The 26,125-nt window shown below is 47.0% G+C and overlaps 1 protein-coding gene across 9 annotated transcripts in view; it reads left to right on the top strand.

Annotated features, from left to right (window-relative positions):
* Positions 1-26,125, top strand: part of CIC (capicua transcriptional repressor) — a 240,222-nt gene that overhangs the window by 183,015 nt on the left and 31,082 nt on the right. For all 9 annotated transcript variants that reach the window (XM_077456632.1, XM_077456631.1, XM_077456624.1 and 6 more), the window contains exons 3-8: positions 15,286-15,435; positions 15,522-15,729; positions 18,896-19,025; positions 19,995-20,177; positions 22,325-22,490; positions 24,926-25,122. In XM_077456632.1, the coding sequence (XP_077312758.1) occupies positions 15,286-15,435; positions 15,522-15,729; positions 18,896-19,025; positions 19,995-20,177; positions 22,325-22,490; positions 24,926-25,122 (1,034 nt within the window). The remainder of the gene's footprint in view (positions 1-15,285; positions 15,436-15,521; positions 15,730-18,895; positions 19,026-19,994; positions 20,178-22,324; positions 22,491-24,925; positions 25,123-26,125) is intronic.

Below are 26,125 nucleotides of genomic sequence, written 5' to 3'. Positions count from 1 at the left end.
CTGGCATTAGTGGGAGTAAACATCCCTATATTTGGTATCAGTAGGAGGAATAGTGTCCCATCATTGGTGTCAGTGTGAGGAATAGTGCCCCACCATTGGTATTATTGGGAGGAATATTGCTCCATTGCTGGTGTTGGTGAGAGCAGTGGTTCCCCATTGCTGGTGTCGGTGGGAGCAGTGGTGCCCCATTGCTGGTGTCGGTGGGAGCAGTGGTGCCCCATTGCTGGTGTCGGTGGGAGCAGTGGTGCCCCATTGCTGGTGTCGGTGGGAGCAGTGGTGCCCCATAGCTGGCGTCGGTGGGAGCAGTGGTGCCCCATAGCTGGCGTCGGTGGGAGCAGTGGTGCCCCATAGCTGGTGTCTGTGGGAGCAGTGGTGCCCCATAGCTGGTGTCTGCCCCATAGCTGGTGTCGGTGAGAGCAGTGGCGCCCCATAGCTGGTGTCGGTGGGAGCAGTGGCGCCCCATAGCTGGTGTCGGTGGGAGCAGTGGCGCCCCATAGCTGGTGTCGGTGGGAGCCGCGGCGCCCCATAGCTGGTGTCGGTGGGAGCCGCGGCGCCCCATAGCTGGTGTCGGTGGGAGCCGCGGCGCCCCATAGCTGGTGTCGGTGGGAGCCGCGGCGCCCCATAGCTGGTGTCGGTGGGAGCCGCGGCGCCCCATAGCTGGTGTCGGTGGGAGCCGCGGCGCCCCATAGCTGGTGTCGGTGGGAGCCGCGGCGCCCCATAGCTGGTGTCGGTGGGAGCCGCGGCGCCCCATAGCTGGTGTCGGTGGGAGCCGCGGCGCCCCATAGCTGGTGTCGGTGGGAGCCGCGGCGCCCCATTGCAAGTGTTGGTGGACAGGGTAGTGTCTTTTATTAGTGGGAGGATCAGTGCCCCAAGAGCTGGACAAAGGCAAGCAAAGAGCCACATCCGGGCCACAGTTTGGAGATTACTGCCATATAGGGATATGCTTTGATCATTATTAATGTCCGAGGTTTACAACCACATTCCCTTCTCTATCCAGAAAAGGGAACGAAGCGGTGACAGAACCATATTCTGCATGTGTGAGTGGGAGAGAAGATTGTTGCAGGCCCTGAAAACAGGAAGATATTTTGTGAGATGTTTGCTTTAGTTTGCCATACACCTTTAAGGCTCTGTTCACGTCTGTGCGTTCAGAGAGCACGCAAAAAAAAAAAAAAAAAAGCGTGTCGTGCTGTTGCTGCCATTAAAGTGGTTGTAAACCTCAGACATGAAATATGAACAAAGCATATACCTCTATAGTGTGTACTTGTCTTTATTCAGAACACTAAGTGTATTTTCTCTCCGCTGCTTCCTTCCTCTGCTATCCGCATGAGGCACCTCTGACACCAAGAGACAAATGGTGACAGCGGAGGGATCTGATTGACCGCCTCAAAGAAGCGCTTCACTGACATGCAAATGGCTTGGGTAATACAAAAGACCATATAGTCCATAAATTACATGTTGAGCTGGAAAAATAGCGGGGGAGAGCTGGCAGAAGAAGCTGTTGAGCAGGTGGGTGAAGAAAACAGATACGTTCATCGGCAGCTCCTCAACAGGGTCTGGGAATCCCTCAAGATCAAACAGGACAGCAGAAAGGACGCGCAGTAACTATGCCTCAATAGCAACAGAAATGTATTCCGAATTCAATTACAATAATAAAGGCTGATGTGGTGTGCAGATGGCAAGCAGCAGTTGCGATGGACTGGAGAGCAGTCACGGGGCACCAGCACGGACCTGCCACGGGGAAGGAAACCACCAGTGGCATCGCAGGCCTGATGAAGGAGACGAGGCCTCAGAAACGCGTTGTGGCCCGCCCACTCTCTACCTGCTTGTCTTGGTCTCCTGTCAGCGGCTCATGTGAGAGTCTGCGATGCCGCCAGTGGTTTCCTTCCCTGCGACTGCTCTCCAGTCCAGCGCGACTACCGCTTGCCATCTGCCCACCACATCAGCCCCCAACAGTACACAGCTTTTAATTTAAGTGAATTTGGAATAAAATGGCTTTTGCTATTAACTCATATTTACCGGGTGCCCTTTCTGCTGTTCCTTTTGACAGCCTCAGCTCTGTCCCTGTGTGCTGTGTGAAGGGGGTGTGTCCCTTCCCTCCAATCAGTTCTCAGAGTTCTCCTCACTGACCTTGCAGTGTGTAATTTCAGCTATCTGCCCCCTGCTTTCTAACAGCTCAGACAAGCTTTATAAATCCTGGACTTTGAACAGATGTAGAGAAGACTGCAGATAAACAGGTACAACATGGGTAGGAGGATCTATTTCATCTCTGTGTATCACCTTAGACCAGTCACTTCACTGGGTATATTTAGGGGTTTATATGGTATTGTAATGGCTTCCCAAACGCAGCAAGCAAAGCAAAGCCACATTTTGCTGTGTGATTAAAAAAAAAAAAAAAAAGTGCAAACTGGAAGGTGGCAAAAAGCTCCATGGGTGGGACTGGAGGACTCTCTCCTACTGGCTATTGTATTTAAAGTGATACTAAAGTCTAGTTTTTAAACTGTGTGTTTAACTTTTGTGTTTAAAAAAAACAAAAAAAAAAGGTTATACTTACCTGCTCTGAAGTGGTTTTGCACAGAGCAGCCCAGATCCTCCTCTTCTTGGGTCCCTCTTCGGCACTCCTAGCCCCTCCCTCCTGCCGAGTGCCCCCCACAGCAAGCAGCTTGGTATGGGGGCACCCGAGCCACAGCTCTGTGTTTCCATTTAGACACGGAGCCGTGGCGAGGCCACGCCCCCTCTCTGCAGCATGAGCCAATGGCTCTCCGCTGCTGTCTCAGCCAATCAGGAGGGAGAGTGCCAGACAGCCAAGTCTCTGGTAAAAAATCGCTGGATCATAGTTAGTAAGGTTGAATAAAGACACCAGTCCATGCAGTTCAACCTGATTGAGTGAGGGGGCTTGTCTACAATTGTCCCTATCCCTGTACATTGTGTCTCATTATTATTTATTTTATTATTATTATTATTATTATTATTTATTTGAGGTAGCCATATAGCGCTATCAGTTTACACAGCGTTCCACACATACATCACATCGGTCCCTACCCTCAAGGAGCCCACAATCCAAGGTCCCCAAGTCACATTCATATACTTGGGCCAATTTTTGGACAGAAGCCAAGTAACCTACCATCATGTCTTTGGAGTGGATCGAGCTGGGGCCCAGGTAAGTATTAGGGGGGAGACTGCTGCACGCTGAAGGTTTTTTTTATCTTAATGCATTAATATTAAAAAAAAAAAAAAAAAAAAAACCTTCTGCCGTTACCACTTTAAAGAGCCACAGCTGTCTGAATACCCAACCAGTGGCCACATCTGATAGGATGCAGTCTCTGTTTGACCAATAATTTTCCAGACAGTTCTTCAGTTTTTTTTTTTTTTACTTTTGTCGAGCAGGGTGGTGCTTGCAGGTCCACCCATTGCTCGAATTTTGGACTACAATTAGAGCCATGTATAGAATTCCACCCTGTATGCATAGAAAGAACCCAGAATTATCTATGTAGGGCTGATTGTTTTCATTACCCCATCCCCTCCCGCTGATAACCTTAGACTTGCTCCCCTGCCAATCTACATTTTGGGGCCCTCGGAAATAAACCATACTTTTAGGTCGGGGGGGCATGTGACCTTCTACTCTTACTTCCAGAACGCAGTGGCCAATAGCCACATCCAAAACCTGTCAAGTGGGAAGGGGCGAAGGGCATGAACTCTATGTAAGTTCAGTGCAGAGCTTACACAGGGCTTGGATTTAGGCAATCAGAGCACAGGTGAAGGCTCATGAACCGGTATTCTGTAATCACACAAGTGCTCCTCATAGGGTGGAAGAGGCAGGAACGAGAGCTGTGTGCGAGAAGTCCTGGCGTCGGGTTTTGCCCAACCAATAGCTTTGTTCCCCAAAGAAACATTTATGGTCGTACTCTGGACTATAGACTTTGGGTTGTCCTATGAACTGGGTAACAAAACCCCCAGATTGGTGACGGACATCTGTTGGCTTTGTCAGCTTGACCAAGATTAGACCATTGCTTCAGGCGGTGTCTGTAGAACAGTGGTCATCAGCCCTGTCCTCAGGGCCCACCAACAGGCCAGGTTTGCAAGATAACTGAAATACATCACAGGTGATATCATTTGCTGCTCAGTGATTGCAGTATTCTAGTCTGCATCTCCCCCAAGGTAATACATAAAACCTGGCCTGTTAGTGGGCCCTGAGGACAGGGTTGATGACCACTGCTGTAGAAGACCTCTACTGCACTGTAAATGCTAGTTGCTTGCTAGTAATAAAACAATCCTGTGGATAAGTACACTCTGAGCCCCCTCAGCCTGGAATGTGTATGTGTGCATGTGTTCAGTTGTAGCAGCTCTCTGATTCTTTGGGCACCAAGTCCGATATGGGCTTTTCCATAGAATTGGCTTGGCAGGTTGGTTGCCAGGTCATTCCTCCAACCTAACTAAAGAATACACCTCCTGCGCATGAGTGTGGTGGTCTAGCACTGAATCTTCCTATACATTCAATCTTTGGCTGTAGGAGTAAGCTCGGCACCCCTTGCAGCCCTCTTAGGACTGGAGAGAGTCCCAACAAAATACCCAAAAAGACGAGGGAGAGGGTGCACCAGTCAAGGGAGAGGGTGCACCAGACTGGTGCACCCTCTCCCTTGTCTTTTTGGGTATTTTGTTGGGTCTCTCTCCAGTCCTAAGAGGGCTGCAAAGGGTGCTGAGCTTACTCCTACAGCCAAAGATTGGATGTATAGGAAGATTCAGTGCACCAATCTAGCGCGTTATCCCAATGACCATTTATTTGTAAAAATAGCTAAATATCTACTTCCAAACATAACTGATGAAGCTGGTTGAAGTAGTAAAGTTGTTCAGATCACTCCATATATGCTCCTAAAGGCTTGGGAGGACATCTCAAGGATCCCAACAGGGTTGCGTGTTCCCCCCCCCCCCCAAATCCTGTAAGCCAGTTGGATCCAGATGTCCTCCTAAGCCTTAAAAGCATATGGAGTGGTCTGAACTTTACTACTTTGATGAGCTTTGTCCGTTTTTATGTTTGTAAGTAGATATTTACCTACTTTTAGACATAAATGATTATTGAGGTAATGCGCTAGGCTGGTGCGACCTCTCTCTTTCCTCAAACCTCCCCTGTTGCTTATGCTTAGCTGACAACCTGGAACAAGCATGCAGCAAAGGTCAAAGCGAAATCAAAACTGAAGAACGGCATGCTTGTTCCAGGTCATTGGCTCAGAGAAGAACTAAAGTTATTTAATTAGCCTGACAGCCACACAACTGGCATTTTCAGAAGAAGGACACCTCGATAATTCAGCGCAGGTTTCCTTTTAACAAAAAGTCTACTCAGACCATGCATGGGGTGTTGTGTGGTTAGTAGGACTTCATGTGACTTTTAGTTAACCAGGTGCCTTGGGTTCTTATTCCGGTGTGACATCTTTTTATCTAGTAACTCCTCCGCTTTATAATTTTGGGTTCTCCTCTGCTGGAGGTGAATCACGCATCCCGCCCCGTCTGATATCAGTCAGCAAGTTGGCACAGATGGTTGCAGACAGCTTGTGTGCGCTGCTGTCATCTCATGTCGGCAATGCTGGTGCTACAGACTCCACACAGGCTTGGCAGCGTGTATTGCGGGTAGATGCATCACTCAGATGTTTATTAAAACCTTGGATGAGTCTGTTTGCTTGGGCCGTGTTTCAGGTATATCCCTACACTGCACAGCTTAGGAAGGAGACTGCAGGCAACGCTGCCTTGGAAACGTATGCAAATATTCCTCTTCAAAAACAAAAACAAAAATTTACACCTCTTGGTTGTATTTGGTATTATAGGGAAGTCGCTGTCGAGGTGTCTCTGATGTTGGAGAAACCTACCAGCGTTGCAGTCTACAGGGTGGACAACATAAGGCAATGGGAATTCTGTGATGATCTCAAATGTGACTCCACCTAAGGAGAACCTTAACTTAAAGCGGAGCTCCATCCGGGGAGAGTGGTTTTGACAGGTACCCACTCCCATATTGGTTCGCCGTGGTGGGACTGCTGTGTGCAAAACCACTGTGAGAAGGTCAAGCTACTCCTGTAGGGCCATATTTGTGAAAATGTCATTAAAACGGATTCCCAGACTATTCCCCTTACACATACCCCGCCCCCTCCCACCCCCCATGTGAATGAGTAGGGGTACATTGTACCCCTACTTATTCATCCAAAAAAAGTGTCAAAAAGAAACAATCACAGACAGTTTTTGACAGTTCCTTTTATTAAACAAAAACCATGTTGCCCGGTGAAGATCCTGCGTCCATCACCATGAACTCCACCACTGACCCGAATAAAACAAGACTCTGCAGTCTGCACCCGCTGCCTGGCATTTCTTAAATGGCTAAAGGGTGGGGCCCCCCAGCAATGTCACCGGGTGACTCCCGCCTCTTGTGACGTCATCGAATGGTGCACTCTGTGTCGATGACATCACGGGGGGTGGGATCCCCTGGTGACATCGCTGGGTTACCCCACCCATCCATCTGTTTTTAGTGGACCGGGTGTCAGCAGACGCATATCCATTGCCGTCTGCCGCTCTCCTCGTCTGTCCTCTTCTCTCCTCTCCTCGTCTGTCCTCTCCTCTCCTCGTCTGTCCTCTCCTCTCCTCGTCTGTCCTCTCCTCTCCTCGTCTGTCCTCTCCTCTCCTCGTCTGTCCTCTCCTCTCCTCTCCTCGTCTGTCCTCTTCTCTCCTCTCCTCGTCTGTCCTCTTCTCTCCTCTCCTCGTCTGTCCTCTCCTCTCCTCTCCTCGTCTGTCCTCTCCTCTCCTCTCCTCGTCTGTCCTCTCCTCTCCTCTTCTCGTCTGTCCTCTCCTCTCCTCTCCTCTTCTCGTCTGTCCTCTCCTCTCCTCTTCTCGTCTGTCCTCTCCTCTCCTCTCCTCTCCTCGTCTGTCCTCTTCTCTCCTCTCCTCATCTGTCCTCTTCTCTCCTCTCCTCGTCTGTCCTCTTCTCTCCTCTCCTCGTCTGTCCTCTTCTCTCCTCTCCTCGTCTGTCCTCTTCTCTCCTCTTCTCGTCTGTCCTCTCCTCTCCTCTCCTCGTCTGTCCTCTCCTCTCCTCTCCTCGTCTGTCCTCTCCTCTCCTCTCCTCGTCTGTCCTCTCCTCTCCTCTCCTCGTCTGTCCTCTCCTCTCCTCTCCTCGTCTGTCCTCTCCTCTCCTCTCCTCGTCTGTCCTCTCCTCTTCTCGTCTGTCCTCTTCTCGTCTGTCCTCTTCTCGTCTGTCCTCTTCTCGTCTGTCCTCTCCTCTCTTCTCCTCGTCTGTCCTCTCCTCTCCTCTCCTCGTCTGTCCTCTCCTCTCCTCTCCTCGTCTGTCCTCTTCTCTCCTCTCCTCTCCTCGTCTGTCCTCTTCTCTCCTCTCCTCTCCTCGTCTGTCCTCTTCTCTCCTCTCCTCTCCTCTCCTCGTCTGTCCTCTTCTCTCCTCTCCTCTCCTCGTCTGTCCTCTTCTCTCCTCTCCTCTCCTCGTCTGTCCTCTTCTCTCCTCTCCTCTCCTCGTCTGTCCTCTTCTCTCCTCTCCTCTCCTCGTCTGTCCTCTTCTCTCCTCTCCTCTCCTCGTCTGTCCTCTCTTCTCTCCTCTCCTCGTCTGTCCTCGTCTGTCTTCTTCTCTCCTCTCCTCTCCTCGTCTGTCCTCTCCTCTCCTCTCCTCTCCTCCTTCTCATTGTGTCAGTGGCCCCTGTGAGTTTTTACAGAAGGTCACAGCAAGTCTGTAAAAACAGGAACCTGAACAAAGGAGACCTTCCTGAGGGTGCATACGGGCCGGGCTGTGAACTCCCTGCACCGCAGAACACAGCGCCAGCCTGCAACTCTGCCAGCAACTGGCAGTGAGCCCCATGTACAATACATAGTGGAAAGTCTGACCAGTCAGATGTGTATTATTATTATTATTATTATTTTTATTTTTTTTACCTAAATGGCAAATAGTGTCTAGAAAGCTGATTGACTTTTGGTATTAACACTTCTTTACATCAGGAACCTCCTGAGACTTTGAGTTTTCTTAGTGCCAGTCTTTTACATTGTAGTCAGCCATTGATCTTCCTTTAATCATCTAATCTCCTGACTTCCTGTTTGAGGTGACAACCAGCAGTGAGCTCAGGCTTGTTTAGACACAAGTCTGACCCTGCCTCAGCTATCCCACCAGAAACTGTGAAAGCCGACAGCCAATCGTAGGCGGTGAAGAAATTTGCCACCCTGCAGCCTGGCTGTGGGACAGGAAGTGCCTCTGCCACCTATAATTGGCTGTTGGCTTTGACCGCTTCCGGCGGGATAGCTCAGGCAGGGTCAGACTTATGTCCACCCGAGCTCATCCCTATTGACAACAAAGCATGATCAGCCCTGCCTGGTTCTCCTCCCCTGCTGGACTACAGAACTACTCCCCCTTCCCCTTTAAAGATACCATTTCACCAAGCTTTCATAAAATAGGTCAGCAGCTACCTTTTTGTGTAGGTGCTAACTTAAAAAAAAAAATGGCAGCCCATCAAATCCACCACAGTCTTCCTCCTCGCACCCAACGTCTGCAAGGCGCCCAACCCCATGCCCCCGCCGCCATCTTGGATTTGGGCTGGCAATATATTATACAATTTTCTTGTACAACTTCCCTTTAGATTTACTATACTTTTTAATTAGAATCATGAATTTAAATAAATATGAATTGGTCGGCCATTTTCGGCACATTTTTAGCACAAGAAAAGCTCAAGAAAAATGCATTCCTTTTCAAATTCTATGTATCTCTTCACACTGTTCTGTTGCGCTTTCGTGGTGGTAAAAAAAAAAAAAAAAATCTTGCTGCATTTTTGATCAGTTAAAAAAAATGAAAAATGTACCTCCACGTTGAAATCTATTGAAAACGCATCAATTACGCATCCATTATACTTTTTTGATGTCGTTTTTGAGCCACATGACCTATGAAAAGCACAGTAAAATCGCCTGCGTTTTTGGCACCATTATCGGCACCTTTTTCTCTATTGGCCGAATTTTTGGTTGCTGAAATTAAAATGCGGTCAAACTTGTCAAGTCAGAATGTTGTTTATCATAATGCGTCCTATGCATTCAGATAAAAAGTCTTCTATGTGGAGCTGCCTGCCTAATACTTACCTGAGCCCCCACTCGGTCCAGGAATGTTCACGGGTGTCTCATTCTGCTCTAAGTCAGGGGCGGGACTGCGAGAGGAGCTGAGTCTAGCCGAATACACTCGGCTTTCTGTATGTTGGCAGCGCTCGCTTCTCTCCGCTCAGTCAGCGGGGATCGGCATTTAACACGAACCCACGATTTTCCCCTGAGCTTAAGGGGGAAAAAGTGTGTGTTATACGCCGATAAATACGCTATATATAAAATAATATGCAAAGTGGTTGAAGGGAAGCTTCAGAATGGCCAAGATGTATTTTTACAAATTTCAGATTTTTTGCAGGATTGCTGCGGACAGATCAGACACTTTTAAAACTTTTTGTTTGGGACCAGTGACATTTATGCAGCGATCAGTGCTATAAAAATGCACTGATTCCTGTATAAATGTCGCAGGCAGGGTAGGGGTTAACACTTGGTGGCGATCAAGGGGTTAAATGTGTTCCCTGGGAGGTGTTTCTAACTGTGGGGGGAGGGGACTGACTGGAGGAGGAGAGAGATCGCTGTTTCTGATCACTAGGAACAGACGATCTCTCTCTACTCCCCACTAGGAACCGACGATCTCTCTCTACTCCCGTCAGAAGGGGGAGCTGTTTATTGACAGATCCTCGTTCTGGCTCTGTAGAGCGATCGCGGGTGGCTGGTGGACATTGCGGCTGCCGGTCACTGGAGGAGGCGAGAGATCGCTGTTCCTGATCACTAGGAACAGACGATCTCTCTCTACTCCCCACTAGGAACCGACGATCTCTCTCTACTCCCCTGTCAGAAGGGGGAGCTGTTTATTGCCATTGACTGATCCTCATTCTGGCTCTCTGTGGATCGATCGCGGGTGGCTGGCGGACATCGCGGCTGCCGGTCACTGGAGGAGGAGAGAGATCACTATTCCTGATCACTAGGAACAGACGATCTCTCTACTCCCCTGTCAGAAGGGGGAGCTGTTGACCTTGACAGATCCTCGTTCTGGCTCTCTGTGGAGCGATCGCAGGTGGCTGGTGGACATTGCGGCTGCCGGTCACTGGAGGAGGCGAGAGATCGCTGTTCCTGATCACTAGTAACAGACGATCTCTCTATTCCCCTGTCAGAAGGGGGAGCTGTTTATTGACAGATCCTCGTTCTGGCTCTCTGTAGAGCGATCGGGGGTGGCTGGTGGACTTTGCGGCTGCCGGTCACTGGAGGAGGCGAGAGATCGCTGTTCCTGATCACTAGGAACAGACGATCTCTCTATTCCCCTGTCAGAAGGGGGAGCTGTTTATTGCCATTGACCGATCCTCATTCTGGCTCTCTGTGGAGCAATCGCGGGTGGCTGGCGGACATTGCGGCTGCCGGTCACTGGAGGAGGAGAGAGATCACTATTCCTGATCACTAGGAACAGACGATCTCTCTACTCCCCTGTCAGAAGGCGGAGCTGTTTATTGACCTTGACAGATCCTCATTCTGGCTCTCTGTGGAGAGATTGCGGGTGGCTGGCAGACATCGCGGCTGCCGGTCACTGGAGGAGGAGAGAGATCACTGTTCCTGATCACTAGGAACAGACGATCTCTCTATTCCCCTGTCAGAAGGGGGAGCTGTTGACCTTGACAGATCCTCGTTCTGGCTCTCTGTGGAGCGATCGCAGGTGGCTGGCAGACATGGCGGCTGCCGGTCACATGCATCCGCGCACCCCCACTGTATCTATTGCACGAACCGACGTACAGCTACGGTGATTCACGCAATAGAGCTAGCCTGCCAGCCGTATACCGGCGACTGGTCAGCAAGTGGTTAAACACTTTCAATTTGTATGCAATCAGGCAGGCCCTTGAACTAGTTTAAAGGTAAATCTAAAGGAAATTGAATGAGAAAATTGTATAATGTATGGCCAGCTTAACTAATCTCTCACATCAGCTCCCCTGCTGCGCATGCACAAGGTCAACGGACTTCAGGGAGGCTGTCCTAAAACCTCCTGGGATGTGTACTAGGAGGCTGTAGGTGGGTAGAGGCCTCGAGCCTAGGCATGGAATGAGGAAGTACACAGTGAAGGAGTGGGCACCGGTGAAAGTGGTACTACATACCCCCCGAAAATTATAAATAATCTGCAAAGGTGTGTGGGAGAATATTTGAATGATGCTCGGTGTTTATTCGGAGTGAAGGTCCGCTCTGACTCCTCCATGTTTACATCCTCCACACTCCTTCCCTCCCACACAATCTGCCGTCTATCTGTCCCCCTCTGCTGCAAAATCAGATTTCCTGCTTGTGTAAAAAGAATGCTCTTGTTACCAAGTCCTGTGCATTTCTCCGCATGGAGAGCGACAGAGGGGGACACATAGCAGGCGGCTTGTGTGGGAGGGGAGGGAGTGCAGAGTATGGAGATGAGGACGTTCTGTAGTCCAGCGGGGGAAGCATTGGACGGTACTGATGACGCTGTGTGAGATTGTAGTGCAGCAAATGCACCGTACGATCGGCTCAAACAGGAATTTAGTAGCTCACAGGAATATTAGCCGATCAACGGTATTTATTCCGCTGTACTTTCTGCAGTTTTAAAGGGATACAATATTATATAGAGCCAACAGTTTGCGCAGCACTTTACTATCTAAACAGAGACAGTACAGTTACAATACAAGAGGGTTAAGAAGGCCCTGCTCGCAGGAGCTTAACCACTAGCCGACCAGCGCACGGGCGATGTACGTCGGCACAATGGCGCGGCTGAGCAAGTGGGCGTACAGGTACGTCTCCTTTAAATTGCGGCATAGTGGGTGCGCACCGCCGGTGGCACGCACGCCCTCCATGTGCTCCATGACTGTGCCCACGAGTCCCGCTGACTCTATGTCCGCCGGGGTCCCGCGATTGTGTCCTGGAGCCGAAGGACAGGGAGATGCCTTTGTAAACAAGGTATTTCCCCATTCTGCCTAGTGACATGATGGGGGATCTACTGCTCCTTGTCATCGGGAGCGGTGATGCTCTCATGTCAGTGGAAGCCCCCCAACCCCCCCCCACACAGAACACCTCCCTAGGACACATTTAACCCCTTGATCACCCCCTAGTGTTTAACCACTTAGTAATCAGTGCATTTTTATAGCACTGATCGCTGTATAAATGACTACGGTCCCAAAATGGTGTCAAAAGGGTCTGATGTGTCCGCCATAATGTTGCAGTCGTGATAAAAAATTGCAGATCGCCGCCTTTACTAATAAAATAATAAAAATGCTATATATCTATCCATTATTTTGTAAACGCTATAACTTTTGCGCAAACCAAACGATATATACGCTAATTTCGATTTAATTTTGATTAATAGGACAGAACTTTGAGCTTTGGGTGGCCTTATTAGCACAGGAACCCCCCCCCCCCCCTCCCCATGTTGAGGGGCATGTGGCCTGATGCCCACCTCCCTTTTTTTTGCCAGGTTGCATGCTAGCATAAGGGTCTGCTATGGATTTTTGGGGAAGACCCCCAAGACAATTTAACAAATTTGGAAGTGGGGTCCCATTTATAATCCATACCTGACCTAAAATGACTGGTATGGATTGGGGGGATCCCCATGCGTTTTTATTTTTCCTTTTTTTTTTTTTTTTAAATGCTGGCTTTTTTGTTTACCGCTGACAGCAGATGAGTCATGATTGTGGAGGACGCCGCCATTAAAATACCGCAGGTTTTTACTACTAAAATACGGCATCTTCTCAAAAAAATAGTACATGTGGTGTTTAAATAGCTTTTTTATTTATTTTTTTTTTTTTTTCAGAATAAAAAACAAAAAAAAAACCACTGAGTTATTTCACCGCTGATTTTAACGCGGTAAATACTGCTTAGTGCATTGAGCCCAATGTCCAGCGGGGAGGATTCCCCTAACCACCTCACTTGTGTGGATGGAGGAATGTTTTTTTTATTTTTTGTTTTTTTATTTGTTTTTTTTGTTTGTTCTGTTTTTGTTTTTGTTTTTTGTTTTCCTTTTTTCTTTTTTTTTTTCTTTTTTTCCCCCAATTCAGCCCATTGGCTGATTGGGGGGGAAAAAAAACCCTGAATCCTTTATGACCAGCTTTTTATTTTCTTCTTTTAAGTCCTGTATAGTAGGAATCGCTAAAAGGTGCCTTTCTCTTACCCCTCTTCTGTGCAGCGCCCTGCAATACCCAACAGCCAATCACAGCTCACATCTGGCTTCTGCCACTACCGCATTTCATTTCTCTACAACAAATAGATAAATAAGTCCCGTACTTACAATAGCAGTGCTGTGTATAAGTTGTATTTCACAAAGTTACTGGTTACATGTTAAATAGGAAAGTTCAAGGAAAGCTTGGTGCAGGTATATGTTTAACACCGGTGTGATATAATGCACATGTTCTGATGCACTACAGTGCGTTTGTGGTCCATAATAAAAATTGTCAGTTTCTATCTCCAAAATATGACACGTTGGGGTTTTTTGTTTTGCATTTTTGGGGTGTTGGGAGACCCATAGAAGTCAATGGTGATGCATTTAATGTGGTGTGATGTATTAAAAAGCTTTGGTCAGTGGCTGTTCAACTCGATCCACTCCAAATACTTATTTAAAAGACCAATGGAAATTTACATCAACACACACCTGAAGGCACAAAGGAAATGCATATTTACACATGACAACAAAGAAAAGGGAAAAAAAATGCACGTCTATACACACACAGAGATCTGAATGGGGCCTGCATGTTTTGTTTGAAAGTATTTGTTGATGCGACATCACAATTTTACCCGCTTGTTCTATTTCATCAGATTATGGCGGTGACTTATATGTGATTTATAGACCCCCCCCCCCCCCCCAATGGCTGATGTATCGTGTTTTGATGTATGCAGTCCAGCTTTTCACATACTGCATAGAATCACCTAATACTAAAAAAAATTAAAATAAAATATATATAAAAATCTGTATATTTTCCTTAACCTCTTCCCACCTACCCCAGTGGTCCCTTTAAATCGTCCTGCATGTCCAGGGAGTTGATCATGTGACCATCACCTGGAGCGGGGGGGGGGGGGGTGATCATGTGACCACCATCAGTTGCGGGAGGAAATCATCTGACCAACATCATGTGGGTGATCATGTGACCACCATCATTGGGGACAGGGGAGAATCATGTGACCCCATCACTGGGGGAGGGGGTGGGCAATCATGTGACCACCATCATGGCGTGGGGGGAATCTTGAGACCACTATCACTGGGGGGCGATCATGCGACCACCATCACTGGGGGGCGATCATGCGACCACCATCACTGGGGGGGTGATCATGCGATCACCATCACTGGGGGGCGATCATGCGACCACCATCACTGGGGGCGATCATGCGACCACCATCACTGGGGGCGATCATGCGACCACCATCACTGGGGGGCGATCTTGCGACCACCAACACTGGGGGGCGATCATGCGACCACCATCACTGGGGGGCGATCATGCGACCACCATCACTGGGGGGCGATCATGCGACCACCATCACTGGGGGGCGATCATGCGACCACCATCACTGGGGGGCGATCATGCGACCACCATCACTGGGGGGCGATCATGCGACCACCATCACTGGGGGGCGATCATGCGACCACCATCACTGGGGGCGATCATGCGACCACCATTGCAGTGGTCACTTGATCAGTAGCTGTTTCTGGCCCCCCACCCCCCGGCTAACGAGCTTTAGTCTGGTTGGAGATCTGGCATGGCAGGGGAGAACCCTGTATCACACACCTTTTTTTTTTTTTTTTTTTTTTTTTTTTGGGGGGATCTGGTTGAAAAAAATAAAATAAAACGTGTATACCCCACATAAATCACATGCAGTCCGACAGCACTGATATAGTAGAGAGCTTTCTTGTTCCTGTCTGCCCACTCACGTGCATGCAGAATGTCAACAATGGAGGGGTTGCAGTTAGAGGGAGTAAAAAGAATAAAAAGCAAAAAAGAAAAGAAAAAGCTTTGTATTTCTTCTATCAGGAGGTTATGTAGGGCACTGGATAACTTGACGGGTGACCTTCAGTAGCTTTTCCATTCCTTTATGTTGATGCATATTTCAGGGAACCTTTTATTTATTTTTATTCATATTTTAATAGAATCTCCTAAATAAGCCTATAAGCCTGCCTCTCCAACATAAATGCAGGTTTTCAATGATTGCCTTTTATTTCTTATTTTTTAGTATTTTATACGCCTATTACACAATTTTTCTTTTTTGTCTTTTTAGTATGGACGAACGTAGAGCCGAGGTCTGTGGCGGTCTTTCCTTGGCACTCTCTGGTTCCTTTTTTAGCACCAAGTCAGCCTGACTCTTCCGTCCAGCCCAGCGAGGGTCAGCAGCCTGTCAGTCACCCAGGAGCAGCCAACCAAGGCAAAGGTAAGTCCCTTTGTTTTTGTACTCTTATGACCCTAATGTTTGTTATGGGTACAGTTTGAATATTTAATGTTTCCTCTGTTCCTCAGAACCCCCTGAATCGGCATCTGTGGCACACGAGCCTGTGCCCGCAACAAGCAATGAGGATGAACGCTGCGGAGTCCCTCATGCTGAAACCGTGCCATCCCTACCGAACGAGGAGCCTCCCAGAAAGCCACAGCACTTGGAGGGACCCCTACAGGGCCCTGCAGGAGATCGCAGGGTGGACAGCGAGACGGAAAGTGACCACGATGATGCGTGAGTCGGATTACACTTTGTGTATTGTCTTTCTGTATTATGGAGGGCGATCGACTGCAGAGTGAGGGTTCCTTGCTAGCGCCACAGGTAATGTCAGCCCACTCCTGTCCTCTACACTGTGCACAGTGCTGACCGTGCAGACTCAGAGTTCTCAGCATGCTGACTGTGTCTTTCTGCTTTGATTATGAGCAGCATTCGCTGGTAGGCAACACAGATCCTTATATTTAGAAGTCAAAAACAAACTGCACTAAGCATGATCTGCATCTAATCTGAACATGTTACCTAGTCCTATCCTGAATTATTACTCTTCCCGTACAAAGAAAACACTCTGTTTGTCCCTAAATTCTTTGGGCTCGTTCACTCCCTGTCTTCCGTTAAGCTGCTTTGATCTGCATAGATCAATAGAAGCCCACATAGAAAGTTATTGTTTTTTATATGCCCTGTTCATACTATAACACTGTGTGGGTGGGTTGCAGTGCATTCCGTAAAAATGCTGATGTGACCCCCGGGTCCTCTCCCATCCTAGATTGCCTCAGAGGTTCTCCCCCCAGTGTATAGATTGTGTTCATATTTTTGCCACCCAAATGCATTATTTTACGTTTTTCTACATTGAACCTCATTTGCCATGTAGTTGCCCACCCCATTCATTTGCTCAGATCTTTTTGCAAGGTTTCCACATCCTGCGGAGAAGTTATTGCCCTGCTTAGCTTAGTATCATCCGTAAATACAGAGATTGAACTGTTTACCCCATCCTCCAGGTCATTTATGAACACATTAAATACGATTGGTCCCAGCACAGAACACTGGGGGACCTCACTACCCACCCCTGACCATTGCGAGTGCTCCTCATTTATCACCACCCTCTGAACTTGCCCTTGTAGCCAGTTTTCAATCCACGTACTCATCCTATGGTCTATGGCAGTGATGGCGAACCTTGGCACCCCAGATGTTTTAGAACTACATTTACCATGATGCTCATGCACTCTGCAGTGTAGCTGAGCATCATGGGAAATGTAGTTCCAAAACATCTGGGGTGCCAAGGTTCACCATCACTGGTCTATGGCAACGGACCTTATTTTGTACAGTACACATTTATGGGGAACTGTGCCAAATGCTTTTGCAAAATCCAGATACACCACGTCTACGGGCCTTCCTTTATCTAGATAGCAACTCGCCTCCTCATAGAAGGTTAACAGATTGGTTTGGCAAGAACGATTCTTCATGAATCTATGCTGATTACTGCTAATGATACCATTCTCATTACTAAAATCTTGTATACAGTCCCTTATCATCCCCTCCAAGAGTTTACATACTATTGATGTTAGGCTAACTGGTCTGTAATTCCCAGGGATGTATTTTGGGCCCTTTTTAAATATTGGTGCCACGTTGGCTTTTCTCCACTCAGCTGGTACCATTCCTGTCAGTAGACTGTCGGTAAAAATTAGGTCTGGCAATTACTTAGAGTTCCTTAAAGAGGGATTCCACCTACAAAAAAAATATTAAAAGCCAGCAGCTATAAATACTACAGCTGCTGACTTTTAATAAATGGACACTCACCTGTCCCGGGGTCCAGCGATGCCGAGGCCGATCGATCTCTCGGCTCTCGGCTGCTGCCGCCACCATTCTAGCTGAGGGAATCAGGAAGTGAAGCGAATCGGCTTCACTTCCCGGTTCCCTACTGCACATGCGCGAGTCGCGCAGCGCAATAGGAATTGTCCGCGCTGTCTCTGGGACCCGTGTGTGTCCCAGCAGACAGCGCGGCAGGACAGGAAGAGGCATAGACTCCCACGGGAGTCTATACCCGGAAGTGGGTGTAAATACCTGTCTTTGACGGGTATCTCCACCCCCCTCCCCCCTAAAAGGTGCCAATTATGACACCGGAGGGGGGGAGGGTTCCGATCAGCGGAAGTTCCACTTTAGGGTGGAACCCCGCTTTAAGTACCCTTGGGTGCAAGCCATCTTGTCCCGGTGATTTATTAATGTTAAGTTTCCCAAGTCTAATTTTAATTCTGTCCTCTGTTAACCATGGAGGTGCTTCCTGTGATGTAACATGAGGATAAACACTGCAGTTTTGGTTACTGAAGCCCCCCGATTCCCTCGTGAGGACTGAGGAGAAAAAGAAATTCAATACCTTCCCCATCTCCCCATCCTTTGTAACCAGATGTCCTTCCTCATTCTTTACGGGGCCAATATGATCTGTCCTCCAAAGGGCTCTCTGTTGTGCCTACATCCGGATGTAGGCACTCTAATACAGGAAGGGTGTTACTGGCAGGATCATCAGATAAAAACAGAAGGACAAAAACCTGAAAGAATAAAATGAAAGCAGCCACCACATCTAATGATTGGCAAGTTGGCAATATATTCCATTTTGGTTTTGGGTTTAATTCCGCTTTAAAGCACGGCCTGAAGAATCTTCACACCCAACAGAGTGTCAGACGCTTGCATGCTCCAGTGTGCAATGGTGTCTTCTGTTGACCCCTACTTCAGTACTGTGTCCTGTAGTAACTTGGGGGGCAGCGGATGCTATGGTAGCGCACATCGCGGGATGCCGGCATATAAAGAAGCTACCACTTTGTAAGATGGCAGAGGTTGGAGGATTTGTGGATAGAAACCCTCTTCTTTTGCTACCTATTAACCCAGCAACAAATTAATTTAAAATTTCATGTCCCTTTTCCCAGTACAGTATGTGTGTTCTTTATGCAACTAAATGTTGTAAACCTTCCAGTACCACCTTTAAATAGTGTGGAGTGCCTTCTGTTACTGTTCATTTCAGCCAGTAAAGACCCCTTTACATGGGGGTGCCTGAAGACAGTGGTTCTCACCTCCTCTCCTCAGGACCCACTAACAGGCCAGATTTTAAGTATTACCTTTGGGGAGATGCAGACTAGACTTCTGCAATCACTGAGCAGCAAATGATATCACCTGTGATGTATTTCAGTTATCTTGCAGACCTGGCCTGTTAGTGGGTCCTGAGATTAGGAGTTAAGAACCACTGCCTTAAGGCCATCATTGGGCATGCTGGTCCCCAAGGTTATGCTACTCCCTAAGGTATGGGGCTTTTCCAGGGCAACCATATTAATAAGTAAGAATGGTAGTGTCTCCACAGATGAATACAACCCTTTTTGAGATTCATTCTCATTTCATCACTGTACTTTTTTTTTTTCAGTTTCTTTTCTATTGGGCCTGCTGATATACCACTCCAAGTGCATGCTGGGAAGCGCCGGACTCAGTCACTTAGTGCACTTCCAAAAGAAAGAGACTCCTCCTCTGAAAAGGATGGGCGCAGCCCAAACAAGGTATTCTGGGAAGTTCTATGAAAATGCAGCTATTGCTCAAACTTTGCATTACAGGGCACCTACTTTATTTATTTTTTTAGATTGTTATGACAATAACCTCCTCCTCCTCCTCCTCCTTCTCCTCCTTCTCCTTCTCCTCCTCCTCCTCCTTCTCCTCCTCCTCCTCCTCCTCCTTCTTCTTTTTATTAAGGCTCAGTTCACACTGGTGCGATGCGGGAACCAGCGCGATTGCTGGACTGGTTCCAGCATCACATCTGACTTGCAGGCAGTTCCTACTGACATCTGTGGACCGCTGCGGGTGTCAAAGTAAAGGCAATGACACTCCCAAATAGGTTTGTAAGAACTCAGTGTGAACTGTGAAATCGGACGGGAATCGGATCGCATGGGTCTGAACACGCCCATTCGATCCAATTCCAGTGCGGACAAAAAAAAAAGGGTCCTGCACCATTTTGGTCCGGCTACTATGCGATTTCAGCTATACAAACTGTGTGGCTGATTTTTGCATCTCACAGACCTCGCATGTGATATGGACGGCAATGCGTTGCAAATCACATGCAATGTCTGGGATTGTATCAGTGTGAACCCAGCCTAAATCTCCATTATTTAAGTGGAAAGTTCAATGAATTGCTCTATGGTACATAGAAGGAAAGAGAAGCTAGCATGGTTAATGCATTACTGCTGAACATACCTGTAATCACTTGTGTAAAGCAGCAGATAAAAATCAGCGTGTGTGAAGTGATAACCTAGAGGATGTTTCGGAGCAGCATGTAAGAGCATGTGTAGCTGCCTTTTCATTCTGAGTTTTCATTGTGCACACGAGTGATGTTGGTTAAAAATATAACTTAACATCCGTACAAGGCCATACAGTTTGATCAGCAGAATGGATAGAAAGTACTAGATCTCTCTTCCATGCTTTTAACTTTTTTTTTTTTTATATATATTCTGCATTTTGATTCATTTTCTCTACAGAGGGAAAAAGATCATATCCGCCGTCCCATGAATGCCTTCATGATTTTTAGTAAACGTCATCGCGCCCTTGTGCACCAGCGCCATCCAAATCAGGACAATCGCACAGTCAGCAAGATCCTGGGAGAGTGGTGGTACGCCTTGGGGACCAAGGAAAAGCAGAAGTATCATGACTTGGCATTTCAGGTACTGGAGAGAATATGGTTTAGGAGTTTTACTAGGATGATAAAACTAGTAAAGTGAATCTTTCCTTCGTCCATGCAGAGTAAAGCAGAAGGTTCACTTAGCTCTCAATTTCCCCCCCAGCACAATATAGCCACATTTTCTTAGTTCCTGCACCTCTCAGGCTGTCTGCTTGGAATGGGAGAAAAAAAGCGAGAGACGGGATCAAAGAAAGGTGGTTGGGGCAGGAGGGGGCGCATAGTGAACTGTTGCAAGGCCATTGACATTAAAATAATTAACATTTTCTTAACAAGCTGTAAATAACCTTGACCTACATCCCCTTACTGACCTCTGTAGTTGCTGCCACTTTGGAGTGATTAATCCTCAAAGTTTTGTAGTTTTACCTCCAGTTTTTTTTTTTTTTTTTTTTTTTTTTTTTTTTTTAACCTCTTCCCATAGTTCAGATATCCCCTGCCAGCCTTCCAATCTTAGTGTAAAGGGGGTACATTGACCCATTTTGGTAAAACTTCACTGTAGAAAAGCTCCTGGCAGGGGAGCTATGTACATAAGTGGGGCCCAAGCACCTGATGAGTAGAAACGCTGCCTGTACTGCCTTATTTCTGAAACAAATCCTCCTGTGGCTCCCCCTGAAGCCCATCAGCTTCTCCTTTTCTCCCTTCCACTGCCTTTCCCCTGGTGCAGGAAAACACACAGGGGGATACTTCCAGTATATTCACTTCTCTCCCCCTGCCACACCGATCACCCCCTTCTGGGTCCTTTCATTACCGATCCTCCCTCTCTCTCTAACACCGACTTCAGCTGGAAGACACACAGAGGAGGATCAGGAGGTCAATAAACGGGCACACTTAAAGAGGGTCCACCCCTGTTACCTGACCATTCCTCCGTTATCCATGGTTTGATTTTACTGTGTCGGTAGGGTGGGTTCATGTGTATCCAGCCAGTGTCTGGCCTTATATATGCAGCAGAGTCTCTAACCTTGTCCAGTCTAATGGGAACCTTCACAGCCAAAGATGTCATTCAATGCATGGGTTGTGAGGCAGAGTGGGTGCAACGGTGGTAAAAGTCATTGGGCACCAGACACTTCTTGGATGCAAAAGAGGTTTTATTTCTTTAACAGTCTTTTTTTTTATATTTTGCGAGGGAAAGAGGGTTAGAGCCAGGACACCCTTAAGTAGTTGCAATTTCAAATGGCAGATTCCGAGACTTTAGTAGGAAGACAGCCGTACAGGGAAAGGCCCCAGCAAAGTGCCACTTCTGTAAGTTCAGGATTGCTGTCTCCTATGGCAACAATACTTAAACAGTTCCTAATTCAAATGTAACAGTTCTCTCAGCTTTACTACAACTCCTTGTAGTTCTTCAGCCCCTTGAGCAACTGGTCTCTCACTGGACCCTCTGTTGATGGTGTCAGTAGTGGGAGTGGTACCCCATCATTGGTGTCAGTTGGTGGAATAGTGCCCCAAGGGGCAGATACGTGACCAGTGGGAGTAGAAAATGCCCCGGCAACAGTGCTCCATAATTTGTTTTAATGAGGGGCATATTGCCCCATGGTGTCAGTTGGTGGAATAGTTCCCCAAGGGTCAGATAAAGGAAAGCAAAGGGCTGCAGTGTAGGGACCACCAGTAGTGTATACAGAATTGGTGTTCAGTAAACCCACATTCTCTGACCCGGGTTACATAGTAAGGTTGAACAAAGACACCAGTCCATCCAGTTCAACCTGAGTGAGCGTCTACAATTGTCCCTATCCCTGTACATTGCACACTCACATTGGTCCCTACCATCAAGGAGCCCACAATCCAAGGCCCCCATTCATATACTAGGGTCAATTTTGGGCAGAAGCCAATTAACCTACCTGCATGTCTTTGGAGTGTGGGAGGAAACCGGAGTACCCGGAGGAAACCAACGCAGGCACAGGGAGAACATGCAAACTCCAGGCAGGTAGTGATGGGGTTGGGATTCGAACCAGCGACCCTTTTTACTGCTAGGTGAGAGTGATACTCACTACACCACTGTGCCACTGGTTGCTGTGTTTTGAAACCATTTCTCTGATCACTTCCCGTGTAAACCATTGTGTATAACATTTCAGACATCCTACAGAAGATTTTTTTGTGATGCGGAATAATAAAGTGTCATCACTTTCTTCCATGTATCAGGTGAAAGAAGCGCACTTCAAGGCTCACCCTGATTGGAAGTGGTGTAATAAAGACCGCAAGAAGTCCAGTTCAGATGTGAAGCAGGTGATGCAGGGGCCCTGGGGGGTCCCCAAAGAGATGAGGGAGAGAAGTATGTCTGAGACTGGGACTACAGCTGCCACGGGAGGTAAGGAGAAGTGCAAGGCAGGGTCTTCTGTTTTCTATCTTTTACCAGTTCTAGTTATTTAGTAATGTTCCAATAAAATATATACTTTGTATTATGTGTTGTGCCTGTTATTTTAGTTTTTGTAGATAAGAAATGGGTTTTGATCCTGTTACCTACTGTTGTATAAGACTGTCTGCAAAGTAGATCTGAACACAATCACTGAAATCTAATGTAAGCTGTAAGCTAATCGTGTTATTTCAAAAGTGGTTCTAATCTTTTTAAATCTGCCGCTGTCCTAAAATTAATATCTGATTGCAGCTGGACAGTCCTAGCTCAGGCTGTTATAGGATGACAATGTGTGTAGCTTTAAGGCTGGGATCACACCATTGTGAATTGGATGCGGGTTCCCCCCCCCACATCCAATTCGCATGACAGGAGGTGGTGACTGGCTCTCTATGGATATGTTCACATATCTCCGGGGTGGCTGCAGAGCAGCTTACACAGGAATACTGTGTGTCTTTGGTTTCAATTTCAGGGCCAAATTCAGGCAAATATTCGGCCCTGAAATGGAGAACAGGGATGCACCGGATCCCTGCTGCGATTTGCGGCCGTCTGCAGTGCGAACCCAGCCTAAAAGTATACTTTGCCACTTCCAAGATGGCCACTCAAGTTAACCATCAGGAAGTGAATGTGATATCACCGGACGTTGCCACCCAACATGTTTCGTCATCATAAAGCAACGTCCTCAGAGCTCACATCTGTTTTTTCTATTTTTATATCCCATCTGACCTCCTACAGCACCCGGCCGCCATATTGGCACCCCGCGTCTTCAGAAAAGATCACTGCGTGCCTACATACCCCAAATGGCTTGCTACACAACTACATTAAAAGCACAAACCAGTGGTCTCGCTAAGATTACAAGGCAAATGCTAACCTCGTGTACGCCAGTTATTGTCTATTGATAGGATTTACTCCCATCGCTCCCGGTAGCCATATTGCTACTCCCATATACCTTATAAAAATGGGTATTGATCTTTATAAACCGAGAGAGCCCACTTAAGCAAATGTCATGATGTGAATGACTTATAAATATAAGTGCAGCGATCGATTTTTTGGCTTGTTAAATCCTCCTACTACCTCCAGCAGCCATGTATGTACTCCCATATTTAAAACTCCTTTGCTCCTACATTGTCACCATCTCACACGATGGAGATTACGAGTAGCTATTCCCACTCAAGGTATGCAGTCCACTGTTATCCCTTTGGAGAACCTACCTAAGAAATGCCATGCAGCCATCACTGGAGTGTATATAGGAGGGAAGTATCTGCAAGAGGCTGCAGGCAATCGGCACCATTGAGCCATAACAAAGGATAAAATAAAGGTGTAAACAAGTACGGTACAAAAAAAAAGCACTGTTTTGATAAGCAGAGATTATAGCAAGCTAATGGTTGTTTAATTAGGGTTAAGGTTAAAAAAAAAAGCCCAGGATCAACTAACGTAACGCATATGGCACCACCATCCCTCAAATATGTATACAGAGAAATTTTGGGAGGTTGGGGACTTTATGGGTGCACTATACAAATCCACATAACACAATTTAGATATAAAAAAATATAATTTTATTAAATCTCATGAAAAATTGATAAAAGCATTTCATACAATACATCAGCATCCATCTATGTGAAAGGGCCACGACTTTCAGTATTATTTTGTTGTTTTCATGCTTTTAATTCTACATGTTTCGCCATGAGGCTTCTTCAGGAATGATCAATTTTCATGTGATTTAATAAAAAAAAAATTTTTTTATATCTAAATTGTGTTATATGAATTCATATCAAGTGTACCCATAAAGTCCTATCGCTCCCAAAGTTTCTCTGTATAATTAGGAATAAGATTTACTTTAACAAATGCTTGGCAGCTACTTCTGAATACTTCTGTTACAGTAACACAAAGCTGTTCCCTTGATCTCTGTGGTGTTGCTGGGACAAGCAGTGTAGTTTCTCTATTGTTTATTAAAGGACACAGCAGAACTTAGTCGCGGAGTCCCATCTGTGACAGAGTTCAGCTGTGTCCTTCAATAAACTCTGTAAAAAGGATTTTTACACTGAGTACAAAAATCCAATTTTTTAAATCTCCCCTCCATCTCCACCTGTAGGTGATTTCTAGTATTGCGTCCCATCTATGGTGTTGCTCATGAGTAAGGGCTCATTGACGCAGGCTTATGTGTATTTTTCTGAATGGAATGCAGGTTCTTGCTAGCAGAAGATCCTCACCTAAACTAGATTCCCCCTTTCTGTGTGCACTGAGAGGTCATGTTAAGGAGTAAGTAACATTTTTAGCCATGTTTGGAGACTGCTAATTGAGTTTTTTTCTTCTGTTGTCATTTCAGCAGGCTTACAAATGATTTGTGCTTATACTTTCCAAAGCACCTAATGGATTCTTCTGCTTTGCTCCAGGTTCCTCAGACATTGCTTCTTCCGGACTACTCCTGGAGTCTAAGCACGGGGCCCCCTCCTCTGTTCTGCCCTCAGAGCGCCTGGTTCCCACCTCCAGCACCTCTGCCCAGCTCCCTCGTCCGCGGGCATTCTCCCATAGTGCTGTGCAGAGCATAGAGCACAGGGAGGACAGCAAGGCTCTGCAGGAGCTCAAACAGGTACATATACTCTCTTACACAAACCTTGAGTGTCACAAACTGGATCTACCTGCAAGGTAAAAACCATTTACACTATATAGAAGCTGACCATCACACCAAAATCATGTATAAATTAAAATAAAGATCTTTCCCTTTCCAGCTTTCTGTGCTTCTGGGAAAGCTTTCCACAAGAATTTGGAGTGTTTGTGGGAATTTGTGTGCATTCAGCCTAAAAAAACGTGTGGCTGGATGTACAGTTTGAGGGAATCTGTCACATAGTTGTGGCCCGTACACACGATCCGACTATCGTACGACTTTTTTGGCTTAACCACCTGCTGACCGCTGCACGCCGATATACATCAGCACAATGGCAGCGGTGGGCAAATGGGCGTACCCTGTACGTCCCCTTTAAATTGCGGGGGTTAGCGGGGGCGCACACAGGATGACCGTGCCAGAGTCCGCTGGTCCCCCGGCGATCATGTCACGGAGCCGCAGAACGGGAAAGTGCCTATGCAAAAAAGGCATTTCCCCGTTCTGCCTTGGGACATGACAGAGATCAATGCATCCTGTCATCGGGAGCAGTAATCGCTGTCATGTGGGTTGAAGCCCATCCCCCCACAGTTAGAATCATGCCCCAGGACACACTTAACCCCTTCATCGCCCCCTAGTGGTTAACCCCTTCCCTCCCAGTGTCATTTACACAGTAATCAGTGCATTTTATAGCACTGATTGCTGTATAAATGACAATGGTCCCAAAATAGTGTCCAATGTGTCCTCCATAATGTCGCAGTCATGATAAAAATCGCAGATCGGCACCAATACTAGTAAAAAAAAATTTTAATGCCATAAAACTATACCCTATTTTGGAGATGCTATAACTTGCACAAACCAGTCAATATACGCTTATTGTGATTTTTGTGATTTTTATTTATTTTTTGTTACCAAAAATATGTAGAAGAATACACGTTGGCCTAAACTGAGGAAATTTTTTTTATTTTTTATATAAATTTGGGTGATGAATTGT

The sequence above is a fragment of the Lithobates pipiens genome, unplaced genomic scaffold (genome assembly GCF_037356315.1).
Source record: "Lithobates pipiens isolate NorthernLeopardFrog02 unplaced genomic scaffold, aLitPip1_a1.2 Scaffold_27, whole genome shotgun sequence".
Taxonomy (NCBI): Eukaryota; Metazoa; Chordata; class Amphibia; order Anura; family Ranidae; genus Lithobates; species Lithobates pipiens.
The sequence above is the reverse complement of the archived record's forward strand: the minus strand, read 5'-3'. Positions and strand labels throughout refer to the sequence as shown.